The following is a 23,565-nucleotide window of genomic DNA, read 5'->3' as shown; positions in this document are numbered from 1 at the left end:
CTGCAGCTGACGTGGACTTTTTACCCCCTCCATAAATCTTCGTCTGCGAAGCCAAGCCAAAGAAGAAGAAAAAAAAGAAGTAAAAGATAGGGCAACTTAAAGCAGTATTATGAGGGGATAGGATAGAATAGGGTGGACAGCCAACAGGTTTTTTCTCAGGGTGGCAATGACACATACCAGAGGACATCTGTTTAAGGGGAGTGGAGAAAAGTTTAGGGGAGATATCGGAGCTAAGTTTTTTTTAAACATATTGCTGCAGGCAGTGATGGTGGTGGAGACATTTAAAAACCATAGATAGGTGCATGGATATTTTTAAAAATGGTTATGGGCTGAGGGGTTAGATTAATGTGCAACAGGATTACATTGGTCAGCACATCATCATCTTAAGGGTCCATACAGTTCTACATTCTACAAGACCTTGGTGTTATGGAAGCAAAATTTGTGCAAAGGTAGAGAGCAGCATTCAAACTGATGCATTTAATGTCAGCTTGTACAAATGACTTCATATTAAAATTAAGCCATTTTGGTGAACCAAACACCTGTATGGATCCTCAGAAATATTGATATATTTGCCCAAAACTTGTTCCTGAACCAAACAGCTTCTAATAATCAATCCTGCACAGTATAAGAATTGCCTGATACCGGTGAACTTGGAGGAGTGAGATTGGACTGTGAATCAAAGAACTTTTCTGTACTTATTACATACACATGGTTAATAGTAACAAGTTAAAGTGTTAACCTGTTTTTCATGTTCCAAAAGGTTTCATTCATTGCCAGTCGCTTTTTTTTTCCTGAACTTCATCAGCACGGTTAGCATAATGGTTATTCACAACATTACAGCGCCAGCAACCAGGGTTTCAAATCCACCACTGTCTGTAAGGAGTTTGTCCATTCTCCATGTGTCCATGTGGGTTTCCTCCAGGAGTTCCAATTTTGTCTCGTGTTCTAAACACATACAGGGTTAGTAGATGGATTGGTCACTTGGGACTATTTGGGTTGGAAGAACCCGTTACTGTGCTGTATTTCTATCTTTTAAAAAAATGCAACTTATCTAATCAAGTCTTCTGACTGCCATAGTTCCATTCAATACTCCTCTGGATTACTTGCCCAGTTATAAAACTGCTTTGAGAAGTAACCAGTCAAAGACTAGATTAAAGAAAAATCACTAGACAAGATCCTGCCTTCAATTTCAAATGTAAGCTACAGTGATCAATTTTCAAATTCTATGAATGACTTAATAAACATGCGCAGAGAGAGCCAGCTGTTCACAACAAAACCATTTCAGAGAAGTGCTTTGGAAACCAGACCAAAGACATTCTCATATGCACTGAGTGTAGACAATAGAGCCAACAAAATCAAGGAAATTCCCTATTTAGCAGATCATACAAGGTCATACTCAAATTTGTTCTGGATTTCCCTGCCTAGACACTTTTGAATGGCCTTGTCAGTTACTGTGTTCCTAGTGAAAAATAAAATTCCAGTAACCAAGTTATTTAATCACAAACTGTTATCTTTTTTGCTTAGAGACTATAAATCTTCAATGTACTTTTGATTTTAGGGATATTCTTCCCACAACTGCTCTGCTTACTACCTGTTGTACTACATTTAAAATTATACCACTATAATGAGGAGTTTTTCATATCCATTGTACATGTGCACCAAAATGCTTCCTTGCTGCAGATTAGCAGGAACAATGCAGAGATGAAAACAATTGTATACAGTATATTAAAATTGAGATAATACAAAATATTCAGTTGCCACAATCCAAGAAAGGTTTAAAGGATGGAGAATCTAGGACAAGAGGGCACGATTTCAGATTGAAGAGCATCTGCTCAGAAGATTGAGGAATTTCTTTAGCCAGAGGGTGCTAGTTCTGTGGAATTTGTTGCCATAAGCAGTTGTGGAGGCCAAATCGTTGGGTGTACTTAAGGCAGAGATTGATAGGTTCTTGATTAGCCAGGCCATCAAGGCTATGGGGAGAAGGCCAGGGAATGGGGCCTTTTATTCTCACCTCCCTTCACTGGTTGCCAGTACGGCTAAGAATAGATTTTAAAGTTCTTCAGTTTGTTTACAAACCCATTAATGGACTTGCCCCCCCCCCCCAATCCTACATCACTGATCTCCTAATACCCACTCCACTTCAAGACCCCTCAGATCAGCCAATATCGGGAGTTTGGTTGTTCCACGCTCAAATCTCAAACTTGGGAGATAATGCCTTTGCAACAGCAACCCCCAAACTGTGGAACATCTTTTCATCAAATCAGCCTCTTCCTTTAACTCTTAAATCCAGACTGATGTATTTTTACTCATGCGTTTTGAGGCATTTGTCAATTGTTATCATTTTGTATGTACCCAATTATACTGCATTTTAAATAGCTGCTCAAGATGTAATTTATGATCTGTACACCACTTTGGTCAACGTGAGCTGCTTTAATGTGCGATATAAATAAACTAGTATCTCCTGAACTTTTTCACAATTTGTTATTAATTGGAAATGCCAATGCTCAGGACAAGAAAAATAACTCCAGTGTTGTTAACTCAACCTGTGACATAACTGGCACCAGTTTTCACTCCAAGGACACCTACAAGAGGCAGCGTCTTAAGAAAGCAGCCTCTATCCTCAAGGACTCAGCAAGGACAGTTTCTTCCCCTCTGCCATCAGAATGAACCATAGACACTACCTGACTGTCTTTTTTTTGCACTATTTTTATTTATTTTGTAAGATGATTTATGTTTCCACTGTGATGCTTCAGCAAAACAACAAATTACTTGACACATTCAAGACAAATTCTGATCCTAATTGCGACTGAATTGACTCCACTCAGGAAGTCAGAGAGAACCGTACCACAGGCCCCAACAGAGCTGCAAGTGTTGTAAAGTGATAGGTGGTTGGTGAAATGGCCACATAATGCAAATTATTCAGTTTTTAAACCATCACAGGGTGACAGTAAACTATAAATGTTGAAATAAAAACAAAACAATCCTCACTGGTTGGAAGTCAACACTCCAAATTAATAATTCCAATCTTCAGAATACATAGCTGGTTTATTGTTAATTGCCTGATACAACATACATGGTTTTAATACAACAAAAACTTCAAAATCAGGAAAGTTTAAGTAGAACAATTAGTACTAAACATTTCCATTGGAAATGTGCTAAATATACATGTTTGCAATTTTGTTACCATCTTATAGTGGTTTTCTTATGAGTTACCGGCCTAAATAGAATACGTTCTCTGTTATCATGCATATCGGAGTTAAATTCTGAAGATCCAATCACATGGGAAGTCCATTTACTGCAATAATTCATTTCTGCATAGTATATGTATACCTATATATTAGCTAACAAATACAAGGAGAACCAGCTACACACAAGAAACCTCAGCTGATAAGCACATCCTTTAGAAGCCGTGGACTTTCAACTGTTCCTCCTTCACAATGCCAACCTGTGAGCAAAACATGGGAGAAAGGAAAAAAAAATCAGACATGTACTGGGACCAAGAAATCTGATGCTTTTGGCAGAAGTTTTTGTACTTGTTTTACTTTGAATGGGAGATCTAATTTTATAACTGTAATCAAATTTTCCAGTGGCAGGGTGGTGCACATTCTGCATGCCAATAATTAGTCCTCTTGATTTTAATAAAGGTCTGCAGTCCCAGAATACAACAGGGAATGTGAGAAGAAAGCAGATACACAAATTTCTCACAGTATGGGAAGCTATGATTCATTAACCAGAGCACTGAACCATGATTGTTAACTGAAACCAGGCTGGAGTTGAGCAAAACAGCCACATACACCTATAACAATGCTATTTTCTGACCTACAGTACATCTTTCTCTACCCTGGGTCATGGAAGTAATTTTAATAATCTTACAGTCAGTAAATTAAAGAAAAAACTATGGAGGAAGATCAAGGAAATGGGATTAATTGGACCTTCCTATATGCAATAATGCTCTCATATTTTTGAGCGACTGTTTTAGGTTTCAAATTCTGGACCCCATTGATTTACTGTACAAAAAAATGTGTATCCTGTTAACTTACAAAAACTTCAGATTTGTTACAAGTTGAAACAGATCTCAAGGTTGGTGATTTAATGCCACATCTAATTTCAGACATTCCTGTTGGAATACAATCAACAGCATCCTACCTCCTGCAGAAATTGGCAGATATTTTTCCGCTGATCGCCCTGAAGCTGGATTACCTCGCCGTATTCAGGGTGCTCTATCACAGTACCATTGCAGGCAAATTTCTAAAAAAAAAGTTGGGATTTATCAATTACTCCAAATGCCTCACCAAGTGATTGAAATAGTTACCATTTCTCAAATGAAACCACATTGCATTAACCTCCTTCAAAACAAAGTTATATTTATTTATTTAACTCTTTAAACAATCTTAATATTATTCCATAAAAATAGGTTCCCTTAAGATTTTCTACAAGATGAGTTGAACTACTACAAAATGCCAAATTTAGCTTGAACATCGATAAGAAAAATCAAAGGTATATTCCATATTATCACCTTAAATTAATTTTTAAGAAATTCAAGCAGGAACAGAAATGTTTATGCTATAACTTGCAAACACAGAAACAACGCTGGCTGAACTGGAATTAAAATGACAAGCATTATTCTTTTTGGTACAAATGTAGCCCAGATTGAATACTCAAGTCTCACAGCCCTTCAGCCCACCAAAGTGTTGCGACCACTCTGCACATTCCCACCAACACCCACTCCAGCCACGCGTACAATGACCTAGGTTTCTGGAGCTCCATTAGCTGGTCAGTGTACAAATGACTTAAGACAGTCCCAACCAAGACATCTGGAAAAGTTAAGAAAATTAACACCCCTCACATGCTAACTTCACACCCTAATTTATGCCAAAGAAAATGAGCTAATCTCTTCTAGGAAGGAAACAAAATTTTTTAAGCAATAACTGCAAACCAAATCTTGCTCAAGACTTGCAGATCAAGCATCTCAATTCAAACCAATCATGTGTCAACAAACAAGTAAAACAAATACAAGTTTAAATTAAGGACCTTTTCAATCCAGGTGTCCTATATAAGCGTTCACTGTCCATCACAAATTTAACAAGACGATAATGTGGAACCTCTATGTCAAACCAGTCTTTTTCATGGCTGTCCTGAAGCTGCTTCCAATTTATTATTCTGGTAGGTTTGAGGATATGGAACTGACAACTGGACAAAAGAGCAACATTTATTCCGCAAAGTTCAGGGCAGTTATGTGACATGGTGAGAAACCTACAGGGAACAAAAATCCCTTGTTTGTGAATCATTTAAAATATTGCTTCAAGACAAACATTTTTTAGGTATAACTGATTTAATGCAGAAACAATACCTTTTTAAATGCTTTCACAAGCTTCTTCTTATCATAATCATCGGCAATGCCTTGGACTGTGGTCAGTGTCTTCCTGCCGTTACGTTGTTGAATTCTTATATGGATGTAATCTTCTGTCCCTGCCGGGAGGCGGTCGTCACCCTTAGTTGCATCAGCAAAGGGGTCTGCAAAACATTAAGGGTTTTTAAAAAATCACCTTAAAATCCAGATGGCAAGGTTAGTGACCCGCATTCGAATCTGGCACTGTCTGTAAAGAGTTTGCACGTTTTTCCCTGCATCTGCGAGGGTTTCCTCCGGGCACTCTGGTTTCCTCCCTCTCCAAAATGTATGGGGACTGTAAACTAATTGGGTGTAATTAGGCTCCACAGGTCCATAAGCAGGAAGGGCCTGTTAACAGTGCTGAATGAAAATTACACCAGCAAGTGCTTACGAATTACATCAAGATACACAACTAATAAATTTACAAATTGAGGAGCCCTAAGCAGCAAAGCTTCCAGTGTAACCCCACCTTCACTCCTCTCAACTAAACAGTCTCTCCCTCCTGGTGCAAACCTTCAGATCCACCCCAGCAGACTCCTTCCACTCCACCTTCTGCCAATTCTCTCCCTTTCAGTATGCCAACTTTCCACTCCACATTCCCAACTACCTCAACCCAGTAGCAAAACAAGATCCCCTCCCATCTCAGATGCACTCCATATCCTCATTTCTCTTACCCCCACCCACCCCAGGGCACTACTTTCTCCTTGCTCCCACCCCAACATGCTCCATCCTGATTCCCCTCCCACTCCCGGTGCTGCCTCCATTTCTTCCCTCCACCAAGCGCATTCCTCCTTTGCCCTGTCTCCCTCCCCCTACCCCAGCGCTGTCCTCCTCTTCTTCCCCCCGGCAGCCCCCTCCTCCTCTTCCATGTGCATAGGGTAACAAGGGCTTATGCTGAAATTAGTGTTGATGTTTAAGTAGTGTTTCACTTCATATTATCAGTGGAAGGATACTATCTGACTCTTGGGTATCGTTTTTGGGCAGCTGGTTGCGTCTCAACCAAGTCAATTTTAAACTATTTGGACACAAGGTGATACACCATTGTAAAGTACGATACTTGACTATTTGGAACCTACCAGCTTCACGGTAGCAGTTTAAACTGACTAAATTTTCCTGCTGAAAGCAGCAGCCAGGAAGTGGGAGACCACTCAGATCCAGTACTAATTCCACTATAAACGAGTTTCTTTTAATACTGGTATTAAGAAAGTCTGTGCCAGTTGAAACAGTCAGACTCTGTAAAATTGTCACAAACAGCAGGGGTACTGGTATTAAGACAAACAGATGCGCAACGATATCTTGTAGTCAGTAGCCTGCCAGTTAAGGATATTCCCATGCCAGTTGAGACGTCTGGCACACATTTGGGAAATAGACTGAGAGAATGGGGCAGACTATTGACAAATGCAAGGGTACCCAGTGCACACAATGTGTCACATCCATCCAGACCATGGTAAGCAATACCGTATCCTATCAGCGGAATTAACAAAAAAGTTAGGAAATGAAAAATGGCAGCATAGAAGAGATAATCAAAATGCAGGGGGACAACCCTGCAGAGCAACTTGATGAATGGAAACTATAGAGGTGCACAATAGGTGCTACTACTGGTCTTTGGTCACCCCTCTTGGACAAGTCTGTGTACCTGATACCTTCTTGCCATTATTCCTAACGTATATACACTCATTAACACACTCCAGAAAGGAGGAAATGGTAAAAATGGCTAAACAAGCTTAGTGGCACCAAATTTTCAACCAAGAAGCCCTAAAGGTGGTATCAGAATGTGTTATGTGTGAAAGATACAACCCAGGAAAAGCACCAATGTATGAAGGGAGTTACTCCAATGCCACAACAGCCATTCGATACTCTAGATAGATTTCATTATTTAATTGATCTACCTAGAGTGCAGAATTATAAGTTTTGTTTAATAGTAATTCCTCTTTTCAGCAGATGGATCGAAGCCATACCCACCACTAATGCTACTCTGGAAACAATGGTGGGAATCCAACAAGAGATTTTCTCCAGATTTGGACTTCCAAATATCATCAGTTCAGACATGCCTCACTTCGTAGCTGCACTTAGAAATATGTGATCACTTTAAAATTAAACAGCGGTTTTACTGTGTCCACCATCCCCAGGCAGCAGGGGGGTGGTAGAAAGAGCCAATGGTGCTTTAAAAAAAACAAAGTTAGCAAAGCTGACTTAGGAGACAGGGTTGAAATAGGTCAAGGTCCTGCCACTGGCACTATACAAAATAAGGGTAAACCCACACACATCCACTGGTTTGACTCCAGCGGCGACCATCTATGGTCGACCCCTGCGCACCCCATGGGAAGCAGAGACCAGCGTGCAGGTGACCCTTGACCTTCATGCCCTAAGTGAGAGAATGATCGAGTATGTAAAGAACCTAATCCTCATGCTGTCAGCTCTACATTCACAGATTATCACGACCCAGAAGCCAGTACACAAAGAACAAGGCGACACTACCATCCAACCAGGGGACTTTGTGCTTATTCACAACTGTGACCACAAAAGAAGCTGGAACCACGGTGGAAAGGACCTGCCCAAGTACTTCTCTCTACACCGACTGCACTGAAAGTCAAGGGAAATCCCAGGTGGATCCACTATACTAACTGCAAAAGAATCACCACCACTGCTGAGAAAAAGACATTTTGAGTGACTGAACTGAAAAATGTGGTTCTTTTATAGTTACTATTCTCCATACTCCAATGACTAAAAACGTATGGCTTCAATCACATTATTTAGTATTTAGTTAATTATCATTTCCATGATAAACAGGGGTGTGGTATTGGTTGACAATGTAATGAAATGAATGTGCTGTGTATAAGAGTTAAGATGTTGGCTATTTCAAAACAATTATTATAACTGTATTATGAATAGACTTTTAAATGACTGCTATGAATTACTAAGAAATAGGTATTGGCACCCCCACACAGGTCAGCTGCAACTAACATTCCAGACAACCATCCCCTGGTACTCTGTACACAATAGCACTATTACCTGCTGTTATACATAATGAGCTGTCAGATGCAGCCCATTCACAAACGGGTTCCTGCCCAAAAACAGCTGACGGCAGGCAATACAAGCTTGTCAAACAGAATGTGGAAATATCAAAAGCCTGCAGAATGACCAACAGCACCTATGGCTTTGGTTCAGTGTCTAGAATTCAACTAACCCTGTTCAAAATAATGAATATGGAGATCGCTGGGGAAGCAATTATTTACAAAGAGCGAGGCTAACACTGTCTTAAAGAACCCTTTTGATCATGTCTGCCACAAATCCATCTTTAATTATAGAAAGCCAATCAATGATAACCATTTTCCTGTCTTTGGAAAGGAGCAAACCTTGACTTTAACACCTCAGCTTGAAACATAGGAAGTAGGAACAGGAGTAGGCCAAAAATGGCCCATCAAGCCTGCTCTGCCATTCAATAAGATCATGGCTGATCTAATTTATGACCTAACTCCACCTACCTGCCTTCTCCCCATATCCCCTGAAACAATACTCTCAAAAGAATAGTTACTTAATCATATGCAGCAAAATGCCTTCAATATTGTTCTCTGTAACCTTGTACTTTGAATGGAGGTTCAACAGTATTAGGGAGGTGACCTTGTCTACCCAACCCTAATTACTACTCATTCCCGCTAGCGTGACTTAAATTCTCTGTGTGTTGTTCTTTGTGGTTTGGTTGTACTTCTTGTACCTTGACAGGGCTAAACTATCACACTCCCTCCTTTGCAGTCTCCTCCACACGACTTTCCTTTCTCCCCCACTCTCCCCTTTCCCCTTTCCACACACTCCCTCCTACCCCCACATTCTCCCTAACCCCAGTCTCACCCCATCCCGCCGCCGCGATATTAGTAACAAGATTTGGTGGGGAAGGAAAAGCCGGTGGCACTGCCGCTGCTCACCGACTTGCACTGCTTTCGGCTGGGAGGAGCAAATGAGTCAACAACCCCGCAACACCACAAAATGGCGGCTGCCTGTCTGCCCATAACCCTGACCCACCCCCCCACACTCTCCCTATTCCTGGTCTCAACCCTCTCCCTCCCCCTGCTCTCCCCTTCCCCTGCTCTCCCCTTCCCCTGCTCTCCCCTTCCCCTGCTCTCCCCTTCCCCTGCTCTCCCCTTCCCCTGCTCTCCCCTTCCCCTGCTCTCCCCTTCCCCTGCTCTCCCCTTCCCCTGCTCTCCCCTTCCCCTGCTCTCCCCTTCCCCTGCTCTCCCCTTCCCCCGACCCCTGCTCTCCCCTTCCCCCGACCCCTGCTCTCCCCTTCCCCCGACCCCTGCTCTCCCCTTCCCCCGACCCCTGCTCTCCCCTTCCCCCGACCCCTGCTCTCCCCTTCCCCCGACCCCTGCTCTCCCCTTCCCCCGACCCCTGCTCTCCCCTTCCCCCGACCCCTGCTCTCCCCTTCCCCCGACCCCTGCTCTCCCCTTCCCCCGACCCCTGCTCTCCCCTTCCCCCGACCCCTGCTCTCCCCTTCCCCCGACCCCTGCTCTCCCCTTCCCCCGACCCCTGCTCTCCCCTTCCCCCGACCCCTGCTCTCCCCTTCCCCCTACCCCTGCTCTCCCCTTCCCCCTACCCCTGCTCTCCCCTTCCCCCTACCCCTGCTCTCCCCTTCCCCCTACCCCTGCTCTCCCCTTCCCCTACCCCTGCTCTCCCCTTCCCCTGCTCTCCCCTTCCCCCTACCCCTGCTCTCCCCTTCCCCCTACCCCAGCTCTCCCCTTCCCTCTACCCCTGCTCTCCCCCTTCCCTCTACCCCTGCTCTCCCCTTCCCCGCCTCCCTCTCCCTACCCTTCCCCGCCTCCCTCTCCCTACCCTTCCCCGCCTCCCTCTCCCTACCCTTCCCCGCCTCCCTCTCCCTACCCTTCCCCGCCTCCCTCTCCCTACCCTTCCCCGCCTCCCTCTCCCTACCCTTCCCCGCCTCCCTCTCCCTACCCTTCCCCGCCTCCCTCTCCCTACCCTTCCCCGCCTCCCTCTCCCTACCCTTCCCCGCCTCCCTCTCCCTACCCTTCCCCGCCTCCCTCTCCCTACCCTTCCCCGCCTCCCTCTCCCTACCCTTCCCCGCCTCCCTCTCCCTACCCTTCCCCACTCTCTCCCTACCCTTCCCCACTCTCTCCCTACCCTTCCCCACTCTCTCCCTACCCTTCCCCACTCTCTCCCTACCCTTCCCCACTCTCTCCCTACCCTTCCCCACTCTCTCCCTACCCTTCCCCACTCTCTCCCTACCTTCCCCACTCTCTCCCTACCTTCCCCACTCTCTCCCTACCCTTCCCCACTCTCTCCCTACCCTTCCCCACTCTCTCCCTACCCTTCCCCACTCTCTCCCTACCCTTCCCCACTCTCTCCCTACCCTTCCCCACTCTCTCCCTACCCTTCCCCACTCTCTCCCTACCCTTCCCCACTCTCTCCCTACCCTTCCCCACTCTCTCCCTACCCTTCCCCACTCTCTCCCTACCCTTCCCCACTCTCTCCCTACCCTTCCCCACTCTCTCCCTACCCTTCCCCACTCTCTCCCTACCCTTCCCCACTCTCTCCCTACCCTTCCCCACTCTCTCCCTACCCTTCCCCACTCTCTCCCTACCCTTCCCCACTCTCTCCCTACCCTTCCCCACTCTCTCCCTACCCTTCCCCACTCTCTCCCTACCCTTCCCCACTCTCTCCCTACCCTTCCCCACTCTCTCCCTCTCCCGACCCTTCCCCACTCTCTCCCTCTCCCGACCCTTCCCCACTCTCTCCCTCTCCCGACCCTTCCCCACTCTCTCCCTCTCCCTACCCTTCCCCACTCTCTCCCTCTCCCTACCCTTCCCCACTCTCTCCCTCTCCCTACCCTTCCCCACTCTCTCCCTCTCCCTACCCTTCCCCACTCTCTCCCTCTCCCTACCCTTCCCCACTCTCTACCCCTGCTCTCCCCTTCCCCCACTCTCTCTACCCCACTCTCCCTTTCCCACACTCTGTCCCTAACCCCCTCTCACTTTCCTAATTCCTCTCTTCCCTCTGCCACCCTCCTATCCCCCTACCCCCTCTCCCCTTCCCCATCTCCCTACCCCGCTCTCCCCCTTCCCTTATCCCCTCTCCCCTAAACCCCCCACTCTCCCTCCTACCCCCACCCCCTCTCCCTCCTCCCTCCCCCCCTCTCTCCCTCCCCCCCTCTCTCCCTCCCCCCCTCTCTCCCTCCCCCCCCTCTCTCCCTCCCCCCCTCTCCCACCCCACTCGCCCCCGCCTTCCTCCTATCCGCCGCCATTTTCCGCCGCACTTTCGGCCATGGATCCGGCAGTCGCGACTTTGCACCGCCATCGGCCACCGCTGCGACGTGACGATCCGTGCCTGGGCCGCCGCTGCCCGGGCCTTCTGCTGGGCAAAGAGCCGCCGCCCGAGGCGCCCGGCCAACCGCAATGGGCAGGCGAGCAACTCACCAAAAGATTGGAGGTTCTGAATAGTGGACATGCGATATTAGTAACAAGACTGGTGGGGAAGGAAAAGCTGGTGGCGCTGCCGCTGCTGACCGACTTGCACTGCTTTCAGCTGGGAGAGAAGAAACGAACGACACCGTCAGCAACCGCGCAACACCACAAAATGGCCGCTGCCCGCCTGCCCCGCCCGGCGCGCTGCACGCCGGGACCTGTAGTCCCGCCCTGTGGGAGGGGAGAGGAGCTGCAATGGGCATCACGGGTGACGTTACAGGATGAGTGCACGCTGAGCATCATGGGATCTGTAGTCCATACTGTGCGCTCATTTTCAGGTTCACCTCCTCGAAATACCTGGACCTCCATTCTCTCCACACGAATCCCAACCTCCCCATCAGATCCGCGGACAAGGGTGGTATTGTTGTGGCCTGGCGCACGGACGTCTAGCTGGCCAGAACCCAACAACTCTCAGACTCCTCTTACTCACCCCTCCACAGGACCCCACCAAAACTCATCCAGCCACTGTATCAAGCACCATCTCTGAACTCTTCATTGCCGGTCACGGACTCCCACTTCATTGTTTCCCAACCCCTCACCAAACCCTACCCAAGATCCACAAATCCAGTTGTTCCGCTTGCTGTTGCCCACTGACGGGTATCCACTTACCTCGACACCATTTTATATCCCCCTCCCCTAATCCAGTCCCTCCTCACCTATATCTGGGATACTTCATTTTATCATTTCAACATTACTCCATCATTACTCCATCATTTCAACAACTTCCAGTTCCCTGTTCTCAACCGCCTCAATCTTTAGCATGCACATCTAATTGCTATACAACTCCATCCCCCTTAACAAAGGCCTCAAAGCATTTAATTTATTTCTCGCCAGTAGCCAAACCAGTTCTCCCTTCCCCCCATCCCCCTGCCTACTACCCCCTCCTCTAGCTGGCAGAACTTGTCCTCATCCTCAATATTTCACTGGTGAATCGGGAGGGGTGTTCCCCATGTGTTCTCCTCTATATGCAGGGCTCATGCAATGCCAGACTGAGACCATCTGCAAATTGGAGGGATAACACCTCATCCAACTGATGCATTAACATCGCTGCAACGCTGTTACAGCACCAGCGATCAAGACCAGGATTCGAATCCCACATTTTTGTAAGGAGTTTGTACGTTCTCCCTGTGTCTGTGTGGGTTTCTTCTGGGTCCTATGGTTTCCTCCCATCATTCAAAACATAGCGGAGGTTGTAGCTCAGTTGGATGTAATTGGGTAGCAGATGTTCGTGGGCCTGTTACCGTGCTATATGTCTACATTTAATTTTTTTTTAATGTTTAAAATTTAAAAGCAACATAGTTTTCCCTCTACTACCATCATCTAACCACATGACCTCGATCTCCCACACATCTGCCCAGGACCCCTCCACACCAAGATGAAAAAAAAGATTCCCCTTGTCCTCACCTAGCATGGAAGGCAAAGCAGGGGTACGCACAGAAGATCTATAGACAGCTGTGCGACACCTGCAACACAAAGCACATGTGGCAAGGGATCAAGACTATAATGGATCACAAGTCAACCATGCGAACTAAAGACAATGATGCTTCCTTTCTGGACAGACTGAACACCTTCTAACCACGGATCGATAGGAAGAACAGGATGACGCCAAAGAAAGCTCCATGTCCCCCTGATGAACGGGCCGCCTGCATAGCCATGGCCAATGTGAGGAGAACCCTATCCAAGGTGAACCTACACAAGATGGCTGGACCAGACAACATACCTGGTCAGGTACTGAAAGACATCGCAGACCAGTTGATGGAGGTCTTCATGGACATCTTCAACACCTCACTGCAGCAATCCATCATTCCCGCAGGGCTCAAGACAACCACCATCATCCCGGTACCCAAGAGAGTGACAATAACAGGCCTCAATGACTACCACCGTGAGGCATAGACCTCCACCATTATGAAATGCTTCGAGTGCCTGGTGACCAAAGCACACCTCTCAGAGACACTGGATCAATTTCAATTCACCTATAGAATAAAACATTCCACAGATTGTGCTATAGCCTTGTCACTTTACTCTGTCCTGGCCCACCTGGAGAACGACAACTCATACACAAGGTTGCTGTTTATTGATTTCAGCTCGGCATTTAATACGATCATTCCCAGAGCCTGGTGGAGAAGCTGTCCTTGCAGGGATTCAACAACCCTCCCTGTAACTGGATCCTGGACTTCCTAATGGAAAGTCCACAGTCTCTCTGGGTTAGTAGCAGAATGTGGAGCACCGTCACGCTGAGCACCTGCACCTCAGGGCTGTGTGCTCAGCCAGCTCCTGTTCACGCTACTGACCTACAACTGCATCGCCAGATCCAGCTCCAACAGAATCATCAAGCTTGCAGATAACAGGACTCAAAATAGGAGGGAAGATGGCGCAGGAGCAGAGAGAAGAGGACGGGGATATCTTGAATGTTTCACTTGCCAACCTTGGTATATTGGGTTTTTTAAAGGTTTATTTTATTTTATCTGGGTTTGCTTATGGAGAGGTGGGGGGAGCGCTTTTCATTTTTACTTTCACTTTCTTCTTTCTCTTTATGGCTCGTGTGGATGTTAGCATGGAGAGACCGTGAATGAAGGAGAGGCATGAGGAGGGCAGTATTCAAGACAAACAAATGGGAGCGCTGTGGAGGCGAAAAGATAAGACACAGAAATACAAATGAATAAAACTATCAAATGTATTAGTATCAATGTAAATGGCTTAAACAAACCTATAAAGAGGAAGAGGGTCCTGGTTTACCTTAAAAAATTGAAAGCAGATATAATATTTTTATAGGAAATTCACTTAATGAAAAAGGAGCATGATAAAAAGGCCTAGGTAGTGCAGGTGTTCTCTTCCTCCTTTAACTCTAAGGCTAGGGGGTAGCCATTTTAAAACAGAGAAGGGTCCCAGTGATGGTGAGTGGTGGTGCTACAGACCCAGCCAGGATATTTGTAATAGTACACTGCCAGTTATATTTGGAACCATGGACGCTGCTAAATCTCCATGCACCAACTTTGATGACAAGCAGGTTATGCAAAATGCTTTCCTAAAGGCCGCAGAGGGAAAACAGAACATATTAATTGGAGGAGACATTGACAAGGTCCAAGGAAGTGTAAACTACTTTAGCCTTTATGAAAGATTTAAATTTGATAGACATATGGAGACAGAGGAACTCCTCTTACTCGAAGAATTAATTATTTTCTGACATCTGCCCAGTTGGAAAGTAGAGTGCTTGAGTCTGAATATTTACCAAGACTAGTATTTGAACACTCGCCATTGACCATGCAAATAACAATGCCTGAAAAACAGGCAAATGCCTGTAGATGGCGCCTGAATGCTACGCTGTTGAAAAACAGACTTCTGTACCTTTATAAGGGGCCAAGTTGCTTTTTTTTGTGAAGCAAATTGTCCTTCAACTAATAATAACTTTTTAATCTGGGACACACTAAAGGCCTATCTAAGGGGCCAGATAATTTTGTATACCAAAAGTATTTAAAAAAAGCCACCTGAGGTGGAGACATGGAAAAGGAGATCACAAAATTGGAAAACCTGAGATTGAATGAGAAATATCAAATTGGAAGATTTAAAAAAAACTTAAATACAGCACTCTGCAAACATGCAGAGTGGAAAAACTGCTCTTGTGATCCAAGCAAAGATATTATGACCTAGGTGAGTAAACACATAAAATTTTCAGCATGACAATTGAGAACAAACTTTAAGAATGATCAATGCAGTTCAGTCCGGGCCAGGCTCGGTAACATACAATCCAAGAGTAATAAATGACATGCTTAAAACATATTGTGAGAAATTGTATAAATCTGAGGCACCAGGAGACTTAGATAAAAATGATGAGTTCTTGGCAGGGGTTGAGTTGCTGAGATTGGCCCAGGAGGACCAAACAGAATTAGATGCCCCATTTTCCAGTGAGGAAATAGAACAGGCCTTGAAAATGTAACAAACAAACAAGTCTCCAGAAGAGGATGGCTTCCCGCCCCCGAGTTTTATAAGGAATTCAAAGACCTATTGACACCATTGTTAATGGGTGTAGTGAACCAGGTGGCGGAGACACAGACTCTCCCAGAATCTTTTTCAACAGCTATGATTGTGGTGATACCTAAAAAGAACAGGGACCTGTTGAAGCCACCCTCATGCAGATCTATCTCACTACTAAAAACACAGATTACAAAATAATAGCCAAGGCACATAGGCTAGGTTGGTACCTTCTCAAGTTGATAGATCCAGATCAAGTGGGCTTCATTAGGAAGAGACACTTTGCTAATAACTTGAGCAGACTATTTAACATTTTATATTTGGCACAAAAAAAACATGATCCAGTAACATAATTTCGCTCAACGAAGAGAAGCTTTTGATTGAATAGAATGGCCTTTTTAAGTATTGTAAAAATTCGGAATGGGACAAAATGTTTATTAATTAGATAAGAACATTGTATAACAAACCATGAGCAGAATTCCATATGAATGGACAAATTTCACTAACATTTTCCCTCAGTAGGTCCAGCAGGCAGGGCTGTCCTCTCTATCCAGGGCTGTTCGTCTTGGCAATTGAACCATTGGCAGAGGCCATCAGGAAAGATCCAGAGTGGGCCAGCTAGATCACAAAATAAATCTAATGGAAGATGAAGTGTTGCTGTACTTCACAGCAAAACTGTACCAAAACTGCTCATCACATTGGAGGACTATGGTACAATATTGGGCTATAAAACCAACATAGAAAAAATCAAGATCATGAATAAATTTGACCATGAAGAATATCAAAGAAACAGTCATTTAAGTTGCCATGTAGGAGATGTGAAACACTTAGAAATCAAAATTGATAGTAACCTGGAAAATTTATATGAACTTAACTACCCCCCTATAATGAAGAAGATTGAAGGTGACTTAATGAGATGGAGGGACCTGCCCATCATATTAATGGGAAGGGTTAACTGCATAAAGATGAAGGTGATGCCGGGACTCCAATACCTCTTCCAGTCTCTACCAATTCCATTACCACGATCCTTCTTTAAGATGTTAAATGATAGCATAAGGACATTCATTTGGAATGGGAAAGTACCCAGGATAGCCTTAAAGAAACTGACATCGGACACAGCTTGGGAGGCTTAAGGTTACCTGATTTTAAGAAATATTATCTAGCAGCTCAGTCAAGGTTCCTTGCATCCTTCTTTGAGGAGGGGGATCCACCCACTCGGGTACAAATGGGATTGCATGCAATGGGGGAGAGGACAGCAAAGGATTTCATAAACAAATAAGATGCCAAATTAATAGCAAAAAAAGGGATAACCTCCATACTGAAACATCTGATTAAAATCTGGCCACGAGATCAATGAATGTATTGGAGAGTAAGTGGAAATATCACCAAAGACGCCACAGACTCATAATAAATTGATGGCCATGAACATGGGCAATGAAATCCTGGAGATTTGGCATTGGCAGGGGATCTGACATATTGAGGACTGCTATGAGGTGAGACAGCTTATGTCTTTCAAGCAGCTAAAGGGTAAATATGTTTGTCTTATGGGACCTTTAATCATTTCCTCCAGTTAAGGTCATTTCTAAGGGATAGGTGGGGCCCTACAATGACCCCACCTACACCTAGTGAGGTTGATGGGTTGCTTCGACTGGGAAACACATCCAAATTTATATCAAGAATGTACTCGGTGCTGCAAGGTGAAAGCCCCAAGTTGGGGCTACACAGATCAAGAGATATGGGAGTCAGACCTGGGGCATCACAATTGATGAGAGATGTTGGTCGGATTGGTGCAGAGGCAGTGTGACAACAGTTATTAATTCAAGATACAAACTGGTTCAATACAACTTTCTGCACCAGTTCTACCTCACACTGCAAAAGATACACAAGGCAAAATTGGAGATGCTGGAGATGTGCTTCAGGTGTGGAGTGGAGCAGGGAACCTGGCCCTGTGCAGATATAGCCCCATTTTGGCAGGATTTGGATGACATACTAACCAGAAGAACAGAGGTAACCTTTCTGCCGAACCCAACGTTGAATCTGCTGGGGAACCTTATGGACATAAGCTACAAATTAACCACATTCCAAATTCAATTCTTATTTACTTCTTTGTCCATAGCAAAAAATGCATAGCGATTACCTGGAAACCTGACCCCCTCTTATCAGTAACTGGATTACTGAGAAGCATAGATGTATTCCCATGGGAAAAAAAATCATGTATAATCTTAGAAACCGACACAGCACCTTTGTTAAAATATGGCATATTTGACATATCTGACATACACGGGAGCACAGCTGTAGCCACACCCTGATAAAAAAGATGGAGATCTACCAATAGACAGATTCCATAAGGGGGTGACTCCATTGCCTCTATGGTCACTTGTCAGAAGCACCAACACCACACCCAGCCTCTTTCTTTCTTTTCTCTCAGTTATTTTTAAGAGGAAGGGGGAGAAGCACCACATGTATGTAGATTGCTGGGAGATATCTGTGTATTTTGTTGCAGTCTATGATGTTATCTCCTTGTTTATTGATGGAAAACTAAAAAGGAAATATTTCAAAAGTTTGCAGATGACACGACAGTACTTGGTCTCATCAGCAACAGCGATGAGTCACACCACAGCGAGGAGGTGGAAAATCTCATGAAATGGTGCGAGAGTAACAACCTGAATCTTAACATAGACAAGACGAAGGAGGTGATCGTGGACTTCAGGAGGACCAGGAGTGACCATCCTCTACTGCACATCAACAACTCTGTAGAATAGAGTGAGGAGAGCACCAAGTTCCTTGGAGTTCACTTAATTAGTGAGCTCAACATCTCCTCACTTGTCAGGAAGGTGCAACAGTGACTGTACATCCTGAGAAGACTGAAGTGGGCAAGGCTACCACCACAATATTGGGCTATAAAGCCAACATAGAAAAAAGCAAGATCATGAATAAATTTGACCATGAAGAATATCAAAGAAACAGTCATTTAAGTTAGCATGTAGGAGCTCTCCACTGGCCACCGAGATAGAGGTGCACCAAAGAAGAGGTACAAGGACTGCCTAAAGAAAGCTCTTGGTGCCTGCCACATTGACCACCACCAGTGGGCTGATATCACCTCAAACCGTGCATCTTGGCGCCTCACAATTTGGTGGGCAGCAACCTCCTTTGAAGAAGACCGCAGAGCCCACCTCACTGTCAAAAGACAAAGGAGGAAAAACCCAACACCCAACCCCAACCAATCAATTTTCCCTTGCAACCGCTGCAACTGTGTCTGCCTGTCCCGCATCGGACTTGTCAGCCACAAACGAGCCTGCAGCTGACGTGGACATTACCCCTCCATAAATCTTCGTCCGCGAAGCCAAGCCAAAGAAAAGAAGAAGGAGATGTGAAATAATTAGGAATCAAAATTGATAATTTTGACAGAGAGGATCACTGGAGTCTCCCTCTTCCCCATCAACATGATCTACCGGGAACGTTGTTGAAGAAAGCGTGCATAATCATTGAGGACTTGTTTCACCCTGCACACCGCATCTTTCAGCTGCTTGCTCCTGGGAAGAGATACAGGAGTATCAGAGTCAGTACCACCAGGCTAAGCAACAGCTTCTTCCCACAGGCAGTGAGAACACTGAAGGACCAAAGGAGCTGCTGACACTAACCATCCGAGACTCTCACTTGTGCAAAACAATATTTATTTATTTGTATAGATGAAATATTTGTCCTGCATATGTATTATTTGTCAGTACCTGTATTGCATCTGGTTGTGCGTCTGCACGTTTTGCACCAAAGACCGGAGAATGGTGTTTCGTCGGGTTATACTTGTACAATCAGTTGACAATAAACTTGACCTCACCAGCCTCCGCATCCAACACATGATCCCACCACCAGACATCTCTCCCCTCTCCTCCCCACTCCACTTTCTGTTTCCCTCTGGAACTCACTCATCCATTCATCCATTGCCACTAATCAACCCCGCGGTACCTCCCTCTGTGATCAAGAAATGCTACACAAGTACACACGCACCTTCACCTCCTCCCTCAACACCATTTGGGGCTCCAAACTGTGCTACCAAGTGAAGCAAACTTCATTTATGAATCTGTGGGGGCTACTTACTGCATTCAGTACTCCCGTTTTGGCCTCCTCTAAATTGGTGAGGCTGGACGCAGACTGGAAGATCACATCGCTGAGCACCTTCACTCTGTCTGCTGCAATGACAGGGACTTCCCAGTGGCCACCCATTTCAATTGCACACACCATTCCCAAAATTACATGACCATCCATGGCCTCCTTGCGGTGCCAAACCAAGACTATCTGCAAATGGGAGGAACGACACCTAATATATCATCTGGCCACATTAACATGGACTTCAATTTCTGTAAACCCCCTCCCATCCTTCTCTTTCCCTGTCCTTCTGTCTCCTTTCCTTCAGCTCCCTGCCCCCTTCACTTCCATCTATTTAGAGAGCTGCCCCCACCCTATCACATCACACTGGGAATGGGCCGAGTGGGAGAATGCATTACCCTATGTTGGAATGGTAGAGCAGACTTGATGAACTGAATGGCCCACCTACTCCTATATCTTATGGTTTATTCCATTTATGACCTCTTGCCTGTTAGTCTGTGCCCCTGCACCTTCCTGCTTCCTCACCTCTCCTCCCCCACCTTTTTTATGCAGGCACCTGTCTGATTTTCAAGTTCAAGTTTATTTGTCAACTGCTTGTACAAGTGCCACCTGATGAAAAAGCATTCTCCAACCCTCAGTGCTATAACAGTGTAGATGACACTTTCCAAGTTCTAGTAATTCCAATTCCAAAACATGTAATCTTCAAAGAAATGAGATTCCGAATGGAGCAACAGATGCATTTCAAGGATAATTTATGGCAGGAGAACTTGGTGCTGTGGAATGTTCCTCTTGCAATATGCAGGAAATCAGTGGCCCCAGTCGGTGACCATGTGCTGGAAGTGCGTTCAGCTGCAGTTCCTGACATGGCACGGCTGGAGCAGCAGATGGACTCTCTTCAGGTTTTTAGACTACAGGCATGTAACGGCACAATGAAGGATTGTTGCCGCTACACGGGCAGCCTGAAAAGGAATGTACAGGAATTTTGATTCAATTCCTGCACCGCTATTTATCCTACAATCTTTTGGAGGAAGCCTGAAGTCTAAATCGCATCAGAAAAATTTGTTGTCCGTCATTCATTTACTGCACGTCCAATCATCGGGACTGTTGCACTCAGGTACTTGCAGTCTAAAAGGGTGCCCGGTGTTAATGACCACACGGGCAGTAATTATGTTCATTTTTCTGCCATTTTCTCGACACTGATGTCTTAAAAACTATAGCTGGTTTCACTCTTGAACCAGCAGGCTGAAGAAGAGCTTTTTCCCCCGAGGCTGTGACCCTTCTGAACCTTAAATCACTGCGCAGGGTAGTACTGTTTGCTTGCTGAATGCTCTTGTTTTTATTTGCACGGAGTTATTTGTACCTAGCATTACTTTTTAACTTCTGGTCGGTTGTTAGTTGTATTTCATTGGCTTGGTATTTTATTGGCAGAATGACTAATCTAATCTGCTGGCTCTTATTCTCTGTACGTCTACGACTGTGTGGCTTGGTACAACAAATAACACCATCTACAAATTCACTGACCATACCACAGTCGTGTGTGATACACAAAAAGAGGGGCAATGAGTCAGCATACAGGAGGGAGATTGAAAACTTGGCTGAATCGTCCACCAACAACAACCTCGCACTCACTGTCACCAAATCCAAGGAGCTGGTTGTTGACATCATTGAATGCTGGCAAATGTCTACAGAGGTGTGGTGGAAAGTGTGCTGACCGGCTGCATCACCGTCTGGTATGGGGGCACCAATATCCCTGAGCGTAAAGCCCAGCAAAAGGTCGTGGACACAGCCCAGGACATCACAGACAAAAACCCTTCCCACTATCGAGAACATCTACAATGCCATTGGAGAGCTGCAGCAATCACCAAGTATCCATGTCACCCAGCACATGCTCTGTTCTCGCTGCTCCCATCAGGAAAGAGGTGTAGGTGCCACAAGACTCGCACCACCAGTTTCAGGAACAGCTGCTCCCCCTCCACCATCAGACTCCTCAACAACAAACTCAATCAGGGACTCATTTAAGGACTCTAACTTGTGGACTTTATTGATTTTTTTTCTCTCTGCATTGCACACTTTGTTTACATTTCTTTCCGTGCTTACATGTATACGTAGCTTCTTGAGTACAGTTTTTTTTTGCTCTACCATTAAGTGGTCATTCTACCTGGCCCATAGGAAAAAGAATATCAGGGTTTATGTCATGTCATATATGTACTCTGACAATAAATCTGAACTTTGAACTCTGACCATTTAGTTCTACATCCATTGTTAGCAAATTGCTGTTCTCAATAATAAAAGAAGATATGACAAATCGTTTGAAAATACTGAAAATAAGCAAACTCAGTCAACAGGGTGTTAAGAAAGGTAAATCATGTTTGAAAATCTTTCTTGAATTCTTTGAGGATGTAGCACGGAGGAGTGATGCTGTGTGTTTAGATTTCCAAAAGGCATATGACAAGGTGACATGTGAGAGGCTGCTGTATTAGTTTAGATCCCAAGGGGTATTGGAGGAAGTGCATTGGCAGCGACTGAAAGCTGGCTGTAACAGAATTGGAAGAAATGGGTTCTTTTCAGACTGGAGGGATGTACCTGGTGGGGTTCTCAGGGATCGGATCTTGGACCTCAATTGTTTACTATTTCCATCAATGCACTGGAGGAGGGAAGGGAATGGAAAGTTTCCAAGCTTGCCGATGATTTAGAACATAGAACATCACACGCTGCCCACCACTCCATAATACACTCCTCCCCTCCATCACACACATCCTCCATTTCATTCTCATGTCCCCTCCCCTCCCTCGGACCACTTCCCCTCCCTAATATGCACCTTTCCTCCATCACACACCCCCTCCCCTCCATCATACCATGGTGCCTGCAGATTTTTCTGTTTGACCTCTGTATAGGATCCACATGGCCAACCCCAAGTGCTAAACCAAGCAGAAGATGCTTCGAATTTCATGCAGTAGTAGAATCCCTGTATTCTGCTCCTTCTTGCTGTCACTTCAGAAGGTTAGTCAGTTTCAAGGGGGCTGGGTTGCATTTGAACCAGAGGGACCAACATCCTGGCAGGCAAATTCGTGTATGCTGCACAGGGTGGGTTCAGATCAGCAGGGGATGGGATCGTGTGCAGGAGAGAGGTTAGAAGTTGGTATGGAGGGTGATGAGGGATGGTTTAGTGGGCAGGAGAAATGCAGGGAGTGAGGAAGGACTGTTGGTTTAAATTGTGCCTATTTCAATGCTTGTCAGGTAAGGCAGATGAACTTGAGCCATGGATAAGCAACTCACATGACTGCGACATGATAGTCCTTACAGAAACCTGCTGAAGGGAGGGGAAGGACCAGCAGCTCAACATTCCAGGAAACAGGGGCTTCAGGGAAGCTTCAGGGGCTGGGGTAAAAGAGATGGAGCTGTTGCATTCTTGGTTGTCTCAGCAATGATTAGAGGTCAGACATTACAGACAGGTTCACTAGTGAGGCTGTACGGATGGAGCTGAGGAACAAGAAAGGCATGATCACCTTGTTGGAGTGCACTACAGGCCAGGTGAGGATGAAGGATGATCTTATAGATATCTACAAAATCATGAGAAGAGTAGATTGGGTGAACGTAGTGAATCTTTTGCCTAGAATAGGGGAATCGGTA

General features: G+C 45.4%; 2 protein-coding genes across 4 annotated transcripts; one reads left to right on the top strand and one right to left on the bottom strand.

Annotated features, from left to right (window-relative positions):
- Positions 1 to 3,026: 3,026 nt before the first annotated feature.
- On the bottom strand, positions 3,027 to 11,988 carry LOC138748487 (eukaryotic translation initiation factor 1b). Its single transcript, XM_069908778.1, has 4 exons — positions 11,815 to 11,988; positions 5,351 to 5,514; positions 4,147 to 4,248; positions 3,027 to 3,445 (listed from the first exon to the last, which is right to left on the bottom strand). The coding sequence occupies exons 1-4, from the start codon at positions 11,843 to 11,845 to the stop codon at positions 3,401 to 3,403; spliced, it is 342 nt and encodes a 113-aa protein (XP_069764879.1). The 5' UTR covers positions 11,846 to 11,988; the 3' UTR covers positions 3,027 to 3,400.
- On the top strand, positions 11,644 to 22,175 carry LOC138748482 (uncharacterized). 3 transcript variants are annotated; one of them, XM_069908767.1, is made up of 2 exons: positions 11,644 to 12,965; positions 14,416 to 22,175. In XM_069908767.1, exon 1 carries the CDS (start codon positions 11,663 to 11,665, stop codon positions 12,347 to 12,349), a length of 687 nt encoding a protein of 228 aa, XP_069764868.1. In that variant the 5' UTR covers positions 11,644 to 11,662; the 3' UTR covers positions 12,350 to 12,965; positions 14,416 to 22,175. The 3 variants fall into 3 exon arrangements, with proteins under 3 accessions (XP_069764868.1, XP_069764869.1, XP_069764867.1); XM_069908768.1 differs by having other exon boundaries at positions 11,663 to 14,291; positions 18,393 to 22,175; XM_069908766.1 differs by having other exon boundaries at positions 11,663 to 14,291.
- The last annotated feature ends 1,390 nt before the right edge of the window (positions 22,176 to 23,565 follow it).

Source organism: Narcine bancroftii, chromosome 1 (genome assembly GCF_036971445.1).
Source record: "Narcine bancroftii isolate sNarBan1 chromosome 1, sNarBan1.hap1, whole genome shotgun sequence".
Taxonomy (NCBI): Eukaryota; Metazoa; Chordata; class Chondrichthyes; order Torpediniformes; family Narcinidae; genus Narcine; species Narcine bancroftii.
This window is presented reverse-complemented; position numbering and strand designations above follow the sequence as displayed.

What these genes read in the sequence shown, in the direction of transcription:
- LOC138748482 (XM_069908767.1), top strand. Translation starts at nt 11,663, where the DNA reads ATGGATCCGGCAGTCGCGACTTTGCACCGCCATCGGCCACCGCTGCGA.
- LOC138748487 (XM_069908778.1), bottom strand. Translation starts at nt 11,845, where the DNA reads ATGTCCACTATTCAGAACCTCCAATCTTTTG. An exon ending in TCAGAACCTCCAATCTTTTG is followed by an intron (nt 5,515 to 11,814) that starts GTGAGTTGCTCG and finishes AATGTTTTGCAG; the next exon opens with ACCCCTTTGCTGATGCAACT. An exon ending in TTGTGAAAGCATTTAAAAAG is followed by an intron (nt 4,249 to 5,350) that starts GTATTGTTTCTG and finishes CTTTTTTTTTAG; the next exon opens with AAATTTGCCTGCAATGGTAC.